The sequence below is a fragment of the Oreochromis aureus genome, linkage group 7 (assembly GCF_013358895.1).
Source record: "Oreochromis aureus strain Israel breed Guangdong linkage group 7, ZZ_aureus, whole genome shotgun sequence".
In the NCBI taxonomy this organism is placed as follows: Eukaryota; Metazoa; Chordata; class Actinopteri; order Cichliformes; family Cichlidae; genus Oreochromis; species Oreochromis aureus.
In genome coordinates, this window is record NC_052948.1 from 58967599 (window position 1) to 58986049 (window position 18451).

Sequence of the window (18451 nt, forward strand, 5' to 3'; positions counted from 1 at the left end):
CAGGTTCTTAAAACTTTAAGCTTACAAGACAAGTAAGCTCAACCACAACATCTGTGCAACTTAGATTATACACACGGCAGAAAAAAACATCTCAAGTATTATTAAATATACCTACAATAAACATTTGCATATCGACAATAGAAAGACTTGATAAGAGACCCCAGAGAGTGGGACAGAGGTTTAACCAAGTTTGCAGCATTTGTAGACTGAACACGTTTTAGTACATAAAGATCTTCCTGCTCCTCAACTCACAAACATTAAAATGGCTCAATACCACCATCATCTGGAAAGAGAAGTGACTGATCTAACAATTGCCTGGTGAATCTATTTAGTCTGACTCAGACTGTGTTATCCGTTTTCAATGTTGCTGTTAGAGACAATTGTAGGTCTAAGGAGCTAAGAAAGAAAAGCGTCTGGACTTCTTTAATTTCTTGAAGATGTTTTGCTTCTCATCCGAGAAGCTTCTTCAGTCCTAAGAGCAATTGGTGGAGAGTCCCAGATGGACCAATTGCTCTTGGAACTGAAGAAGCTTCTCGGATGAGAAGCAAAACGTCTTCAAGAAACTTGACCTGGATGACTGAGAACCTTCACAGACACAATTGTAGGTGTACAAACATATAATTAACATCCCATTTGAACAGACATCTGACACCTAAAAGTAAATCTCTGTCCAATTAAAAAGAAACGAAAAACATTAAAAAAAAAAAACCATGAGAATCTCCTTATCAATACCATTTTTTCCCTCGTCACTACTAGATATCAAAGAGATAGTAATCCCCCATACATATGAACAGGAAACATTTGATGTATTTATTTCCTTTATATGACCTTTTTAAAATGTATGAATCTCAGTGATGCTTAGCAGTGAATGGCACCCATCATGCTCTGGGAGTGTGTTTGTGTTTTCTTACTTTGTGGGACTGTTTTCTTCATTTCATCCCGAAGCACTTTGTCCATCCGGTTGGTCAGAGCTGAGCTGAGGGCATGGCTGAGCTGCTGGCTGAGTTGTTCCTGAAGCTGCTGCTGATGATTCTGACTCTCTGCCAGGACTCGCTCAAGTCTGCGGTCTGAGGTGGAGACAGGTCAAGGCTCACAAGAATATGATGTAAATGGCTCATTGCTAAAAATGCAAGCATCCTGTAATGATAACGATTTCAAAGATGTGGCTAAAAGACATTTAAATCTTTGCACAGTCACAGCTGTTCACTGAGCCTTTAGTATAAAATTTTTGTCAAAACATTTCTTTTGGAAACATAATTTTTAAAAAAACCAAAACAATCATGAGTGAGTGAGAGATTACTGAAGGATACGTTCTTGCTCCTGGTGATTTGTCAGGACATGTTCCACCTGAGCCATAATGGAGCTCTGCATGGTTTCAATCTGTCCCCGCAGTTCAGTTAACTCCCTCTGCTGGCTACGCAACAGCATCATCAACTCATCCTGTACTTCTGCATTAAACTTTTAAAGATGAGGAGAAAAGCTGAATTAAAAGAATCCAAGAATGAGAAACCAAAGAGCTGGTGAAACAAACAACACGTTATCAAATAGTATAATTTACAAGACATTATCAGTAACAATCAACTCTCTAAAATTCAAAAAAATAAAATAAAATAATGCATTTACTGCACATAAAGGCATGACACATCTAACATAAAAAAGGGAATTTTTCTTTTAGGAATTTACCTGACCAGAATCCATTTGCCTGGACTGTGATGACTCACTGTAAAGACAAGAAACAATGTTTAACTAAGTACTCAATACTACTTATAGCACACTTAATACTAAATAAATGCATAAAAATCAATTTGTTGATAAACTAATTATTTTCTTACGTTTATTAGTTTTAAGAACTTTATTATAAAATAATATTTGGCTTAACTTAAATGCAATAATGCTAAATAAGACAATAGGAAATAACTCAATCCTGCTACTTGAGGTAGACAGCATGAAAAAAAGGATCAGTCTACCTGTAATTCAGTGTGAGTAATCACTTTCTTTTGCTAGTCAACACCCTATAAAATGCTCATACACTGGTCAAGTCTAGACCAGTGCAGACACAAGCCCTGCAGAAAAAAAAAAAAAAAAAAAAAAAAAAAAAAAAAAAAAAAGGTGCACTTTGCAGCTACACGACCAAGCGTGACGTGTAGCTGCAAGTTTGACCTGTTGTCCCCCATACCACATTTTGACTGGCTCTGGTTTACTAATTCAACATTTGAGTCCCTCACTTAAAAGTGTGGCCTAAAGAAATGTGCTGAACAATGAAAAAAATCTCTACCCAAACCCCCAAATGAATGTAAGACATAACTTAATTAACAGTAACAGTTTTAATAGTTTCTGGGATTTAAAAAAAAAAAAAAAAAAAAAAAAAGGGCATACACAGACTACAAGATCATGTTTACAAATTTTAGTTGTCCACTGAATCTTACTATGATTACTTAAATGAGGGAGTTAGATAAACTCTATTCAAAAATTTTCTGTCTCTCCTGTGACATATGTGACGCAGATGTAAATATGTGTGCATGTGAAATTTTCCTCTGATTTGATGCTGGGTTGATTGAGGCATTTCCTATTTCCATATATACCTCATGAAGGTCGAACAAAGTGAAATGCTGTAATTTCACTAAACTTTGACCAAAAAGCAAGACAGTGTGCAGAAGCACCATCTAATAATTTACTAATCTAAGGGGTTCTCTTCACTGTCGTCCTTTTAGTTTCTGAAAACAGCAGCATCTTGATGCTAAAGTATAAACAAACCTGTCGTCTTTCTTGATCTTTCTCTTTGGCTTTGGTGATCCTCGTGGTGAGGTTTTCCAATCATTCACTGGTAGTCTATGGGAAGATCGAGAACCACAGTTTCCAGAGGATGACGCCAGACTGGCCACCTCATCATCAGGGTCACTGAGTCACACACAACACAGAAATGTAGACAGTAAGTCAGCTGCTGTAGCCTCTAAAGCAGAATTTAGACCACATGTTCAGAATCAGCTGAGAAAAAGTCAATAAAATCAAACCATTGCTGTGCCTTAAATGTACAGCGCTTTATCATGATAAAGTCCATTCTATTGCCCGTTTCATTTGCATAAACAAATAGATGGTGGGTTAATGTATGTTACCTCTGCTCGGCTCCAGCGTCCTGACTGTCATTCTGTGTCAGGTGATATGAGCGTCGATGGTAAGGTGAGCTCAAGTGTCTGTCCTGTGATTCCTCTCTTGAACTGCAGCGGGCATATGAGACAAACATTACTACACCAATACTTAAATTAAAAAAGAAATAAATAAAAAGAAATCTGTTTCACAATGCCGTTTTCATTGTAACATAGCATGACAACCTGATGTGTACGCAAAACTACCTGAACACAAACCAGGGATTCTACACTCAGCTGAATGTTTTATACACAGAGAAATCAAAACAGGCTTGTGAAATGTTTCACACAGGATGGGGGTCCAAGTTTTTATATGTTAGATTACACACCAGTCAACAAGTCCGTTGTCCCTGAGACTGTTCCTGGTTTCTCTGGTGATATCTGGGGCAGCTGGCCAAGATGTGTGGCTAACGCTGCCATCTGAAGACCCTCCTCCTATCACAGGATTTTCCTGTGAGAGCGCATTCTCAAGCAGAGATGGTGTGTGACTCAGTCTGGACTCAGACTCTGCTGCCCCGCCCACAGGCCCTTCTGCACCTCCAAGTTCAAGGGGCAACAAGCTGTAACAAAATGCATAACAGCTTATGTACTTAGAGAGCATTTCTGGACTGGGAAAATAAAATAAAGTAAATATAAAGACAACACAAATGTACATACATTAAAACAAGAAAGTGAAATGAAACTGCAGAATCAGAATCAACAGTAATTATGGTTATGTTATGGAATAAGCAAGCTGTCAATCTGGTGCCATGTACAATGTTTTCACATTACAAACATTACCATTTACCATATCACTTGCACAGTGATCTTAACGTTGACATTATTACCATCGAAACAAAAAGAAAGAGCTGAGGTTGCGTTGCACAAATGATAACACTTAAGTGGATTCAAAATAGTTTTAAATGTTTCCACAATTTTTTGTTGTCTCTGTAGCATTACAACATCCACACAGCTCTGACTCCACTGACATATAACCAAAGCTAATATAACATTACGCACATTACCCAATCAATGTCCTAACTAAAACATTTCTTATAGCATAATAAAAATATAATAAATAAAAGCAGGGTTGCACAGATGCAGGCGGTGCAGAAACATCCCCCTGCAGCCAACGACAGAACATTTAGCATCTGCTGCAGGGAGTTATCAAGAGCGGCCCTAGTGAGGAAATAAAACTGGTGGAGAGAAGTTGGGGGCTGCTTATATCTGAATTTGATGTCACAAATGGCTGCAAATATGAATGGTTCATTGAGAGACATTGTAGGATTGATGTGGAAAAGAAAATATACAAGGAGATTGTCTTTTCTCACACCCTGTGCTCAAAAACAGTGAGGAAGATGGTTTTACATAATGTGCTACAACCCTAATCAAATGGAGTAGTAAACATAAAAGTGTCAAACTTTAGTTCAAGTGGATCATAAAATCTCAACACTATAGAGATTGACAGACCACGTGACTTTCGCGCACTGCATGCCGGGAACTCGTGGAAAAACATTCAAATTACCGCATTAAATGCAAGCATTTGCAGCCATAAAACGTTTATTCTCGGTTCCAGTACCTTCTTGGTTTTTCTTTCCTCACCAAAAAGCAATGTACAAAACGAAGGAGAACAATGCCGGTCCGTACAAAGACAGACTCACGAAAAGGCAAAAAGGTACTTGGAAAAAAATCAAAGGAGTGAAAGGGTCAGACCCTTACGAGCACACAGAGTGGACAAAAGACGTTAGCGTGCTGCCCAACTTTCACCACGCTCATATTTATAATTATACGGTTCTTGGAGTGAGTGCATACACTCATGAAGTTTTTAGTAACTTCAGGTCACTGCAACAAGCCCAGGTACAGTTTACCGACGGATGCGTACAGGACCTTGAAATGCACCGTGTAAAACACAAGACCATCGCATGCGAACAAAGGTAAGTTTACCAGTCTCACAAATGGTCTTCATAAATACACATTCGTTAACCGTTTATTAATAGGACCTTTGAGCTCACGGTAATTAATTTGTAGTGAAAAGAATATCTGGTACGCATTACAGAAATGTAGCAGTGACAATAATATTGTATGCTGTAATCGTACTGGGCAATTAGTGATACAAAAATCTATATCCTGTGAATAAAAGTATATGTTTTCAGCGCCATATAAGACGTATTAACTACTACAAAACACTTACCTTTGTGGAAATGCTTGGAGCAGACTAACGTGAGCTGGAGTGTATTCGAACGTTATATTAGGTCTTCTGATAGCGGCAATCCAGGCCATCCGTCGCCTCTTCGTGACTTCGGAGACATGGCTTGGACAATTTCTTTTCCACGCCGGAATCCGATAAAAACCAATCGCATTTCCCGTCGGCTTCACGCGGCTGTCGTTCGCCCGGCTTGTGCAGTTAATAATACAACAGCTTCTTGCCATTTTTTGTGTCTTTTTATCGCTGTGTAACTGATTTCAATTGAAAGCCTGTGCCCGCTAGTACCTCTTGCCACGAGTTCCCAGAATCCTTTGCGGTTTTACCCCTGAATGACGTCACATTTTCAATCTCTATTATTTCTGCATGCTTTTTAGTACTCCTAATCACTTTTGAATTTACATACCCACTGTTGTTGGCTGAGCGCGGTGAGGTTAACAAGTGCAGCGCAGAGGCAGCAGAGGCCATGCTGTCTGTCTGGAGGGCAGAAAGAGGTAAGGGATCCAAGCTGGACACTAGTCCACGCTGAAGCTGCAGGGTCTGAGAGGCGATTTCTGGCATGTCCTGGGACATGGCTGTGGATGCTGAGGAGATGACGTCAGGGGAGCGGGCTCTAGTTGGAGATGCCAAAGGTGGCAGGAGTGGAGGATCTAGAACCTGAGAGCTGTCGAGTACCAGAGGACCACTAGGGGTTGCCAAAGCCTGGATATGGAGAATGAGAGTTTATTAAAATAAGTCATTTCATGAAGAGAGGGGCAAGGTTGGTTGAAGTAGGAGAGTGGGTTAGATCATACCTGCAGATTCTCAAGTCCGGGCAGTAGCACAGTGGAAGCAGCTCTTGGGCTGCTGGTGGAGGCAGAGAGTGTCAGCCCAGTGCTGCTATTGTCAACCCTGTTAGGACTCTGACTTGCATCCTCCATAGCTCTGAAAAACAAGCATTCATATTCCCAAATGTAACCAAAAACAAAAACAAAACAGTAGGGAATTATTTGTTTTCAGCTGTTAAAGATCAATGGAGTCTTTAAAGTAAACAAAAGATAACAGAGGCTTATTTTTATAATTAATAACTGGAGACTGAGGAAAAACAACCCAAAATCATTTGTCTTCGTCCTTGACTTATTTGAAATATAAGTAAAAATCTAAAAACTCCACATCCTGGTAAACATAATCTGTAAGAACAGCATTCACCACCCCTAACTGCATGTTATAAGGACACAGATGATAAAATATCATTTGTGATATCATGTTCACTTTTTCATATACTAAAATTTTCAGTTTTCAAATTAGTATATAGTGAATTTTTAATTCCATACCTGTTCGTTGAGTCAGAGTTGCTGCTTATAGCTGTCACAATGGTCAGACTGCTGGCACTGCTCCCCGGAGATGCTGGTACCTGAAAGGATGACAAAAAGATGATCTACAGGCAGCAAATATGATGGAAGGTTTGGATAATCACTGTTCAGTGTTTATAAATCAGTTTAACTGAAGCGCATCGCAGATAAGTGGGGTGTTTCACATCTCAACCCTGTTCACAATGATTACATTTATCCAATATTTTATTGACTTTTTATTCAACTGGGACTGTGGAAGGCTGGGAGACTGTGGTGGTGGGGGGTGGGGGTCCCTTGACTGGGTAACCAGTCCATCAAGGGGCTAACACAGTCCATTCAAACCTACAGCTAATTTGGACTCACCAGTTAACCCAACATGCATATCTTGAGACTATGGAAGAAAACAAGAGCATCCATAAAAACAAAGAGCTAACAAGGAACAGTTTGTCCTTTTGTATGTTATCAGCTTTTCTTTGGGTGCATAACTAGTCCTATTTAGTTTGCACTAGTGTGTATTAACACAGTATTGAGTGCTGTTACCAGCTATAAACCAATATGTGGGCGAAGGTGCTATTCACCGTGTGACAAATCAAAGGAAGACACATGGTGTTCATTTGCTGAAGCTGTAACGTTTTTGGTCGTTCTGCAAACTTCAGAAATTTTTCAGACTCATCTTAACATTTCTCATCAATCTACACAGAATATTCATAAAGACTGAGCAAATACAAGCTTTCTAATGTCTTTTTTAATACAAATGAACATAACTAATCTATATTACAAAACTTGCAATTAATATCCATTGCCCAAAGACGTTTATCAATTGTCTTTGAGATGGTTCTTCAAACTGACTGGAATCCACTGGTACCTAACTACATTCAACACCTATGAGTTTAAAACTTATAGTTTACAGAACCAAGCTGTGTGGTTGAGAACACAACTGTGTCAGGGCAAAGACCCAAGAAGATTTGCTGTTGTCATTGCTGCCAAAGGTGCTTTAATCAATTATGAAGTGAAAGGTTTTAATACCTTTCACTTGATATAAATGAAGTGAAAGGTATTAAATGTAATACTACTTTTGCAAATGTAATACTTCAAAAAAAATTTTTTTGTGTGTCTTGTGGAGTATTAGTTCCAGTTAGATTATGTAAAAAGAATGGAAAAGGTTTGAAAACTTTCTGACTACAGCGTAAGGATAAGTTCGTACTGAAGTACTCGGTGTCATGAAGGCATCAGGAGTCATCAGCTTGGGCATCACTCCACTGCCGGTGCCCGAGCTTGACAGGAAGTCTGAGGGAGCAGGAAGTGATGGGATCTTCCTTAGATCAGTCTGGGAGCCACTTCCTGAATCCTTGTCAGAGCTTTGATCAGTGAGATGGTCTGAAAACCCAGCTGGAGACATAAAAAATAAAATTACTTCCGTTTCGTGGCAAAATTTCATCTAAAATTGAGAATTTTTAAATGATCTATAAGCAGATATAAATAAAATTGATTTCAAAACTAAAGTAAATTATTTATGAGAGAAGACTAGAGGTGGACCAAATGTGGAGTAATCATACAAGTTGCCTTATTTTCATTGAATTCGTCCCTTTCAGCATAAATACTGAATTCTGTCAGTTAAAGAAACTGCTATCTTACCCAGACCATCCTGAGAATCTGAATGAGGAAGGAACGCTGCAGAGTTGGAACCTGCATTGGGCTGAAACCAAATTTGAACATCCTGCAAACTCCTGCAAACATACAAATGAGGAGACATTAAACAAAATTACTAATAATTACTGATACTGCCATGTGTCAAACCAGCAGCAAGCTGCCTCTGCATTGAGGACTTGCTCCCTGGCCTATAATATCTTGATTCCAAGTAGAAAATAGCACACTTGTCAGTCTTTCGTCTGGGTTGACTGCTTTCAGAGGGTGGACGGGTGCACAGAGACGTAGTGTACAGCACGGTTTTAACAAAGAATAATTACATGCTATATGTCCTGTCCTTCTACATAGGCTTTCCTGTACAGTAGATTTTTCCACAGCACCCGCCCAGTGTTGGAAAACAATGTCAGCTCCAACACAAGAGACTGACACTAGTCACCAAGTACACAATAAGTGTGCACATCTGCAAGAAATTCCATGGAAGTATACGGAGCTTGCTGACTGGATGAAAGGCTCCTTTACAGAAGAAATCCAATAAATTTGGCTGACAGCAGAGTTAGGAATATGTTAAACTGAGCATGGTTGCCCATTCTATTCTATTTTCAAGAAAAAAATATTACAACACAAAACAATATTAGTGAGTCCTACAAGAAAGTTAATCATTGGTGTGTACTAGAAAACAAAGCACATTTTGGTCATTCAGTGTGCATCATCACTGACCTCCTGTAAACCAAAATGTCTTTTGGAAACTGTTAAAGCGTTAAGTTAAGTTGACACAATCTTAAAACTTTTCAAAAAAAAAAAAAAAAAGAAGAAGAAAACTCACTTGGTGTGGACACAGTAGAGTTTAATCTGGATCCCAGATTTGGACTCTGTGGGTCCTTGAGTGCCCTCTGGAAAAGATACACATGAAAAACATGTGGCCTTAATGAGGAACAAACATATTTAATTTCAACTTTGAAGAGTGTGCACATGTCTATACACATGCATGTGACTATGTACCTGTCGTCATGCTTTCACTCTCCTCCTCAGCAGGAAGGACCTCAGTGTGCCGCAATCGACACTGGGTAACATCACGTACCCCAAAGCTGAGCACAGGGTGGGTCAGCAAGAACTCTGACACTGCTGTGAAATTTGCCTTTCCTTTCTCCAAGTCCTGTCGCAGCTCCATCACATATAAAACCTGCAAATCAGCCAAGTATGAAACTAAGCTTAGGAGGAAGTGGTAACATAGGTAGCCAAGAAAGTGGTATTGTTCAGGGACTTTCACAAACAGAGCAGGTCTACTTGTACACTTGATGTGTGGTCTTTGATCAGTCTGTCTAGAAAGGTAGTTCATTCAGGATTTGTATCTTTTGTATTGATGAAGTGTGCCTATTAATTTACACAAAGTAATAGAAAAGTGAGCACTTTAAAAAGGGGGTTACACAATATGATTTCTCACAATGATTACTTGCTTAAAACTTCTGTTAAAACATTTGTGCTAACCTTCCTTTGCACATCAGTGAGGATCAGATACTCAGCAGAGAGGTCCAGGCTGGCCTTGAGACTTGGCAGAGTCGATGAGTTTAATGGATCGGGGGAGAACCTTTAAGAGAAAAGTACTGTGAAATTAGTATCTTTGTATGTTGTCCTTAAACAAATGGTTTCAGCTAAAATATCAACAACAGTCATCACCAAATGTCTTCAGTAAGAGAATAATTTTACTTTGGGACTAGTCTAAAAACCCCTTTTGTGGGCCTTCCTGGCAGACATTTTTTTTGCTTTTACAGAGCATTACTGTTAGACCAGCTTTGTACACCAAGGCCAACCAGCCAGTTACTGGTTTGGAATAATGTTTCCCTTAAGACGTGAGCTTTTTTTGCAAGCCTTCTGTTTTAATTCTGCAAAGGCCATCCCATGCTACATTTATAATAAGGGTTGAGAAAGATATAAAATGACTAAAAAAAAATTAGTGCTTTCAGCGTTAAATTCGTTAAAATGACGTTAACGCCATAACCGCATTAACGCGGCAAATCTCCGTTAGTGAGTTAATGCGGCTCCCCCCGTGCGAGGGGCTGCACGGCGCTAACGCGTTAACAAGCTAACATTAACGTCATTTTAACTAAATTAACGCTGACAGCACTAAAAAAAATATTTCAAATAATAGACACCTGATGGTTTGTAAACAGGTCCAGGAAACAGTGCACCACATCTTCAACTCCTGGTTTTGGTCGGCTCCAGTTATCAGAAATCGCCAGAAAGGAACCCTGTAATGAAAAGCAAAAGGGGACAGAATTGACAATGAGAAGAAGAAAGAGATAGAGATGCACTTGGATAAAAACCCACTAGGACAGCCTGTGATAAATGTAAACTTTGAGTTTGTGTGTGTAGACTCACTCGGGGTCCTGCCTCTTGTGGTTGTCACAGAAAAGAAGACAGGAGAGAGGACGTCCACCATGAGGCCGCAATTCATGAAGACATCTATTTTTAAGGAAAAATGCAAAAGTGAATAAAAAACAGAGGGGAGAAAACCACATAGAAGAAAAGGAAAAAACAAAGTTGTAAACCATTTAAGAATTCATTAATTGGTTTGCTTACCTGGGCTTGTCTTGCCCGCCTTCTATGTATATCTGCCAGAACTTGATGTATCCATCATGGCTGGCTGTGGCTAACACGGTTCCATCTGGAGACAGTGCGCCTTCACTGACTCTCTGGACAAACCAAAATTAAACAATGTTCATAATCAATAATGCAACAATTCTCAGTAAACCTGAGACCTTAAGTACATTAGTTCCAAGCATTTTGTTGTACAAACCAAGACAATGAAATATGTCATCTTTATGTCAAAGTTTTTCATATGAAAATGAAGTCCCACCTGAGTATGCCCCTTGACTGCGATGAGGCCATCCTTTACTTCTGTGGCATCAACAGGCCAGCTGCTGTTGTTGGCTCTCAAGGCCTCCAGATCCCATACCTCAGCCTAGAAAAGGGGAAACAGTAAAATTAGAGATGAAACATTTCTGCTTTTTTCTGCAAGTGTTTTGCGTTTTAGCTGAGACACAGGATTGTATTGCTCTGTCAGCTAAAAATCAGTGAATGGACAACCACATCATTACTCCTCTGTGGGCAATATCACACTACTTTTTAATGTATATAAACCTATATATATTTATCAAATTTATAACAATGTCCTAGTGTAGACAACTAACTATTCAAAGTTTTATTCTATTTCCAATTTCATTGGCTTTTCATCCAGCTCAGACAAACATATCTGTGTCAAACATTTATACCCTGTCTTCATGTAGAAGAGCCAAAGTTTGACTGGCATCATCCTGGTTCTCCTCGTTGTCATCCTGGATGAATGGACACCAGATGAGGCGACGATGGGAATTCAGTGGAGTGTTTTCTGGCCGTCGGATATGAACTACTATCTGATCTCTATACAAAACACAGGTTAAGGAAAATGGGAAACAAGAATAGTTTTTGGAATTCCTGCTGTAACTGTGACAAAAGCAGAGGTGAAGATCAGTGTAATCTTTAACTTGCTAGTTTAGAAACAAACAGAGGTAACTAAGTAGTGAAGATACAGCCTTCATTGGCAGTATCCATACACATGCACGCACGCACGCACACACACGCGTTCAGTTTCTCGTACATTCAGGATACAGTATCTTGTTGGCAGTGTAGGTGAGCTGCCAGACCATCAGGTTGCCCGCTTCATCTACACAACCTAACAGAGATGAATCAAGGTGGGCGAAAGCCAGATCTGTGACGGCCCCGGTGAATCCCTTCAGTAAGGAACGCTCACCAAACTCCAAACTGAGGACACGAACCATAGCATGGTTGTTGGCTCCTGAGGGGAAAAAAATGCCCAAAGATAAACCAAGGAGCCTTTGTTATTACAGCACTGAATACACAGTAAATCCATTGAACAATGTTGTAAACAACCACAGTATAAATAAAAGTTTAATAAGTGGAATGAGCAACATTTTCAGCCCTTTAAAGTAATGGACTACAATGCATAGTAATTCTGGTGGAACATATGAAACTGAACATCTCAACTGAGCCTTGAGATCAGACAGTTCACATAGTTTCCCAATATGCACTTACAGAATGTAACTGCCTTTATGCAGCAACATGAATTATCAAAGAGCTGATTAGTTAAAACAAAATTACTTTTTTTTTTAAATGGCACAGAAAAGGCCAAGAATTGTTTTTCTGCACAGCCAAGGACATCCTTAGATCTGTCAGACCAGGGAGGGGAAAAAATCCATCTTCAGTCTTTATACTGTCAAACATTTCTAAATTATGTGTGCACACCACTCCCAGAAAAATCAAGAGTAGATTGGAAAGCAAAAAGAAAAACATGCAAGAAACAGCATCGGGGATCGACAACAGAGATCAATTACTTTAACCAGAACACAACCAGATCATTATCAAGAAGTGTGGGTATAGGGAAGACTGATGCCGAGGAAACCATTTATAAGGACAAACAATTAGGCAACAATTTTAAAATTAAATTTTAAAATGAGCATGCACAGAAGGATTTTTGGGAATTTCGAGTGCATACTCCTTCATAGCACACCTTTACTCCTTCATAGGAATAAAGGTCTGTTCAGTCAAACCAGACAGAATATCAGATTGCTCTGAAAGTAAAAGTTTGATATTCTGTCTGAAGTATACAGTCTGAAGTATACAGAAGGATTTTGAATGCAAACTTATAAAGAAATCACAAGAAATGTTCAACCTCCAACCAAAGAAAATCTTGTGAAGGCTTCACAGAGCGCTTAAATAAATCCAATCAAAGAGCAACTTTGGGAGACATTGCTTCAAAATGAGCTTGGATACTACATTAAAAGCTCTGCAGCCTGGAACAAAGAAGAAACCTCTGTGTGTGATCTCTCTCTGTCATATATATATATATATATATATATATATATATATACAGTTAAGCCCAAAATTATTCATACCCCTGGCAAATTTTGACTTAAAGTTACTTTTATTCAACTAGCAAGTTATTTTTGACTGGAAATGACACAGGCGTCTCACAAAGATAATAAGATGATGTACAAGACGCATCATTGTGGAAAAAAAATATTTCTCAGCTTTTATTTACATTTGAGCAAAAAGTATCATGTCCAGAATTATTCATACCCTTTACAAACTGTCACAGTCTCTGGGAAAATCCAAAGTTCCATACAATTCCAAATAGTCAAAGCTGTTCTAAAGCATCCTAATTACCCTGATTAATTGGAAATAGCTGTTTTGATCAACTCAACAGGTGAAAACAGCAGCTCTTTGCAGGTGGTCTGTGGACAGTCATGGCTAAGACAAAGGAACTCAGTGAGGACCTGCAGCTGTGCATTGTGGCTGCTCACAAGTGAGGAATGGGCTACAAGGCCATATCCAAATGTTTTCAAGTTCCAGTGGCCACAGTGCAAAGTATTATTAAAAATACAAGATGTTCCGCACTGTGGAAAATCTCAGAGGACGTTGTCGGAAGCCAAAAGTGACACCTGTGCTGGCCAGGAGAATAGTGAGAGAGGTGAAAAAGAATCCAAGGATCACCACCAAGGCCATTCTGGTGAATCTGGGCTCTGCTGGTGGCAATGTCTCAAGCCAGACAGTCCAACAGACACTGTTGGGTTCCACGGATGCAGACCAAGGAAAACGCCACTTCTCCAGGCACTTCTAAGGCATGCAAAAGCTCATTTGGCCTTTGCAAATGCTCATCTGGACAAAGAAGAAGGTTTCTGGTCTTCAGTGTTATGGTCAGATGAAACAAAATTGAATTATTTGGTCACAATGATGTTGGCATCATTGTGATCATTTACACAAAAAGGAGAAGCCTTCAACCCAAAGAACACCATCCCCACTGTCAAACATGGTGGTGGGAACCTAATGCTTTGGGGTGTTTTTAGCCAATGGACCAGGGAACCTAATCACAGTAAACAGCACCATGAAAAAGAGCAATACATGAAGATTCTCAACAACAACATCAGGCAGTCTGCAGAAAAACTTGGCCTTGGGAAGCAGTGGACATTTTAGCACGACAATGACCCAAAACATACAGCAAACGTGGTGAAGAAATGGTTAGCAGACAACACCAGTAACGTTTTGCAGTGGCCTAGCCAGAGTCCTGACTTGAATCCAATTGAGAATCTGTGGAGGGAGCTAAAGATCAGGGTGATGGCAAGAAGACCCTCCAACCTGAAAGATTTGGAGCTCATTGCTAAAGATGAATGGGCAAAAATGCCTGTGGAGACATGCAAAAGCTGGTCTGCAATTATAGGAAGCGTTTGATTGCTGTAATAGCCAATAAAGGCTTTTTTTCTATTGATTATTGAGAAGGGTATGAATAATTCTGGACATGATACTTTTTGCTAAAATATAAATAAAACCTGAGAAATATTTTTTCCACAATGATGCCTCTTGTACATCGTCTTATTATCTTTGGGGAGACACCTGTGTCATTTCAGTCAAAAAGAACTTGCTGGTTGAACAAAAGTAACTTTAAGTCAAAATTTGGCAGGGGTATGAATAATTATGGGCTTAACTGTATACATATATATATATATATATATATATATATATATATATATATATATATATATATATATATATATATATATATATATATAGGGAGAGAGAGAGAGAGAGAGATAGATATACATACACACACATATATATTATTTTTATTATATGGGGGGCACTGCACATACAGTGCTTTAGATTGGGACTGTATTATAAAGCCACATACAATAATGTTATATCCTAAATGTCTGTGGTAGAAGCTTGTGTTGGATTATTATACCTCTCTAAAGTCTAAAGATGATTATGATTATAATGATTAACATTTAGGAGCTGAAGCCACTCAAAAACACTGTACCTCTGATGGCGTAGGCCAGGAAGGCATTGGACACAGCTATCAGTCTGCCGTAATAATACTTGTGCTCCCAGTCGTACTTAGCAACAGGCTGAATCTTCACCTGAAAGAATCACAAAAATACCATTAAAAACAGATGAGTAACCTCTGAACAAAGCTTATAAGGAATTAAAAAACTGACAAAGCAAAGAACCTCAAAAGCTAAAGAAAGTCTAAAAGATGCTATAGATGATCTGTGTTTTTATAACTGTACACTTCCATTTTCCATCATATCATTTTCTCAAATTAAATGAAAATCATATCATTTGATAATGATATGACATTTTATGAAATGTCATAAAAAGAGACTAGGAGACTATAGTGCTTATAAAAATTAGTTCAGGTATCTTTAGATAAATACTGTAGCTTATCACTTGTAAAAAGAAAAAGAAAAAGAAAAAAAAAATCACCATGTTGAGTCATCACAGATACAGGCTCAGTTCAGATAAAAATAACAGCCACAGTCAGAAGTACTGACTGTCTCCAAATTTCTAATTTGTTCTCTTCACCAGAGCTGCCAGGTTGTAGCTGATGATTTGGTTTCTTACCTTGTTGCTGCCTCGAGCCTTGCTGTTAATGCTAGAGTCTTGGCTTGCCACTATCTCCACATTGTTAGAAGTAATTGGAATACAGGTAGAGCCATCATCACCAGAAAGGCAGCTGAAATTGCAGCACATTGATTCTGTTAAAAAACAAAACAAAACAACCCCTCCCCCCCACACACACACAAACACACAAACAACTCAAAAGTCCTTATAAATATGACACCACTAAGCAGGTTAAATGAGAAACTCACATTATCTGACTCTCCTGAGCACTGCTGAGGTCTGTGGAGATGGGTCTTGTAGATTCTGACATGGTTGACCGGTCAGTGCTCCCTAGAAGGCCTGTTCCCAATAACCCATTCAGCTCTCCATTAAAAGATGGCTTTCTACCACTTTCACTTGAATTTCCATCTGAGAAAGACAATGAAAGCAGGAGATCCAGAGGCTGCAAAGAGCTTGTGTTTGTTCTGGGGCTTCCTTACCAGCTTACTTTTGACTTAGCTCAGAGTCTGACACAATCACGTCACTGATGCACAATTGTACAGTGATTTTAGACTTTACAACAAAACAATGAGTCACATGCAATCTCACAGTGATACACACAATATTCATTACAAAGTGTAGGGCAATATTTTTTTTAACCTATATTTTCAATGGCGACCTATTATGCTCATTTCCAGCACATATTTTTCTGAGGACTCTAGCCACTCTAAAATTATGCTTATTTATCTTATACAGGGACTTGATGCAGACCCTCACTGTATTTGTCTGAGGAAAAGGCTGTTTAAGTACCCTTCCCTTCCCCTCATTTTAAGTCAATGTTCTTATGATTGGCGGCTCCTCTCAAACAGACGCATTAACAGCAGGTAAATGGGGCTTGTGTGCTCACAACAAGACGTGTGTCTGAGATTACCATATTAGGAATATCCATTCCTACTGACATCATACAAAGCCTAAAGCAGACAAAACTTTCCACATATAGATTAAACTGAGTCTTGGTAAAGAAAAGTTAAACAAAAAGAAACTTGTAATCTAGGACTGGGTTTAAACCATCCCTGGGAAACAAGAGCCTAAAATTTCAGACAACAAACAAAGAATTCAGGTGATAGTATTTTATGTATTCCATACTTCTGATTCTTCACGGTTTATAAGCATTTATTAATGAAAAAGGCAGCAAAGTAAAGAGACGTTAAGGTGTAATATATGCTACTTTTACATTCTGGTGTTACTATAAAGTGTACCAAAACGGTCAACAAGTAGTGTACTGGTCTGACAGTCCAATTTCTACACCTACTCCCAACATAAAATAACGAAATTGATTAGAGTAAGTTTAATCAATTTCTATATCTACCCCCAACATAAAATACTATGACGTAAAGATAATTAAGGCTAACACAGGTGCAACATACTGAGTTCCTAACATTAGCATGTCTTCTTCACACTGCATGATAAAGTTGCCATGTAATACATCGCAAGTGAGACAAACAAACACACGTGAATTGGTGTTCCCAAATTAGTAAAGCAAGTCGACCCTTCTACGCAGTTTGTGGGGGCTTGCTCACACCAGTTAAATGCCTCTCATTAATTAAGGACAAACCTATAACCACTTTTATGGCTTCGGAGTAAAAACACCAGCTACTACAGAGTTAATTTATACTAGACGAAATATTTACCTACGTTTCTGTCGGTGTTTAGATTTTTTTTTAAAAGACACGCTTTTTTTACACCACAAAACAGATACACACATACGCTAAACTCCTAAACGAGCTAACAAGGAGGATGAGAAAATACTTTACGACGCAGTTAGCGCTCCAACATTACGACGACCCGATACACTTTCGCGGTTCCGCGGAAATCAGTGTTAAAACAGATTCAGTGACACGCAAACTGTATTTTCACGCAAAAGCTGCAGTTGACCCTGACTTCGCTTCAACACATCTAAGCGGCACACCACATCACGCTGGCTAAGTTATATATTTAGCTAGCCAGCTAACTAGCATTCAACTAGCTTCTGCGGCCTAAACCAGCGCAGGCGCTTTCGCTCTCGGCCCCCACTTACCGGTGCTGTTCCCGGGACGGTCGAGCTTGAGGATGTCCCGGAGATGCTGGGTTGCACCCTCGATGTCTATATTAGTATTGGACGCCATGGGTGAGGGAAAGGGGAGCTCGGGTTTGTTCAGGGGGAAAGGATGAAATTTTGTTTCCTGCGATGCTGCTGTCACTGTTCACCCCGAGCAACCGTCTAAACTTCCGTTTCGTCTGCGCAATGGATTCCGACTTGTCATTGTGTCAGGTCAATGGTTCCCACCTCGAACGCTACTGACGTTCATTTTTTTTCCACGAGAAGACACCAGTCACTAACTTTGTTAGATATGAGTTTAATTATTATTATTGTCCTTATGATGTTTTGGTATTTATTTTTTGTTTACTCACTTTTATCAACGGCGTTATACATAATAATATCTCCTTTTTAGCAGCTGTTTTTGGTTTGGTTTTGTGTTGTGACAAAACGCTTTTGATCATATCAGACCAGCAGGCGGCAGCTAATAAAACTTTTATGGTCCTTAAATGTCAAAATGAGCAATGCATGTATGCATGACATTGTGAGTATGACTGAAAGAGGCTTTCTCACTGAGGCCCTCTGGTGTTACAGAATCTGGCTCTTTCATTCAAGGTGTACTAAACATCATAATCTCACA

At 39.1% G+C, this 18451-nt stretch overlaps 1 protein-coding gene across 2 annotated transcripts in view; it reads right to left on the minus strand.

Moving 5' to 3' along the window:
• The window catches only part of edc4 (enhancer of mRNA decapping 4), a 30727-nt gene extending 12668 nt beyond the window's left edge, over window positions 1–18059 (minus strand). The window contains exons 1-24 of one of the 2 annotated variants that reach the window (XM_031734219.2): window positions 17812–18059; window positions 16004–16163; window positions 15756–15867; window positions 15172–15271; window positions 11949–12135; window positions 11573–11720; window positions 11158–11262; window positions 10881–10993; window positions 10680–10763; window positions 10454–10549; window positions 9789–9888; window positions 9303–9483; window positions 9127–9193; window positions 8292–8383; window positions 7861–8045; window positions 6639–6718; window positions 6120–6249; window positions 5732–6027; window positions 3473–3703; window positions 3114–3215; window positions 2755–2898; window positions 1684–1720; window positions 1311–1458; window positions 912–1067 (exon numbers count right to left, since the gene is read on the minus strand). In XM_031734219.2, the coding sequence (XP_031590079.1) occupies window positions 912–1067; window positions 1311–1458; window positions 1684–1720; window positions 2755–2898; window positions 3114–3215; window positions 3473–3703; window positions 5732–6027; window positions 6120–6249; window positions 6639–6718; window positions 7861–8045; window positions 8292–8383; window positions 9127–9193; window positions 9303–9483; window positions 9789–9888; window positions 10454–10549; window positions 10680–10763; window positions 10881–10993; window positions 11158–11262; window positions 11573–11720; window positions 11949–12135; window positions 15172–15271; window positions 15756–15867; window positions 16004–16163; window positions 17812–17899 (3142 nt within the window). In that variant the 5' untranslated portion in view covers window positions 17900–18059. Of the gene's footprint in view, window positions 1–911; window positions 1068–1310; window positions 1459–1683; window positions 1721–2754; window positions 2899–3113; window positions 3216–3472; window positions 3704–5731; window positions 6028–6119; window positions 6250–6638; window positions 6719–7860; window positions 8046–8291; window positions 8384–9126; window positions 9194–9302; window positions 9484–9788; window positions 9889–10453; window positions 10550–10679; window positions 10764–10880; window positions 10994–11157; window positions 11263–11572; window positions 11721–11948; window positions 12136–15171; window positions 15272–15755; window positions 15868–16003; window positions 16164–17425; window positions 17696–17811 lie in introns of those variants that run through there. The other variant, XM_039615917.1, reaches the window with a different exon arrangement.
• Between the last annotated feature and the right edge of the window lie 392 nt (window positions 18060–18451).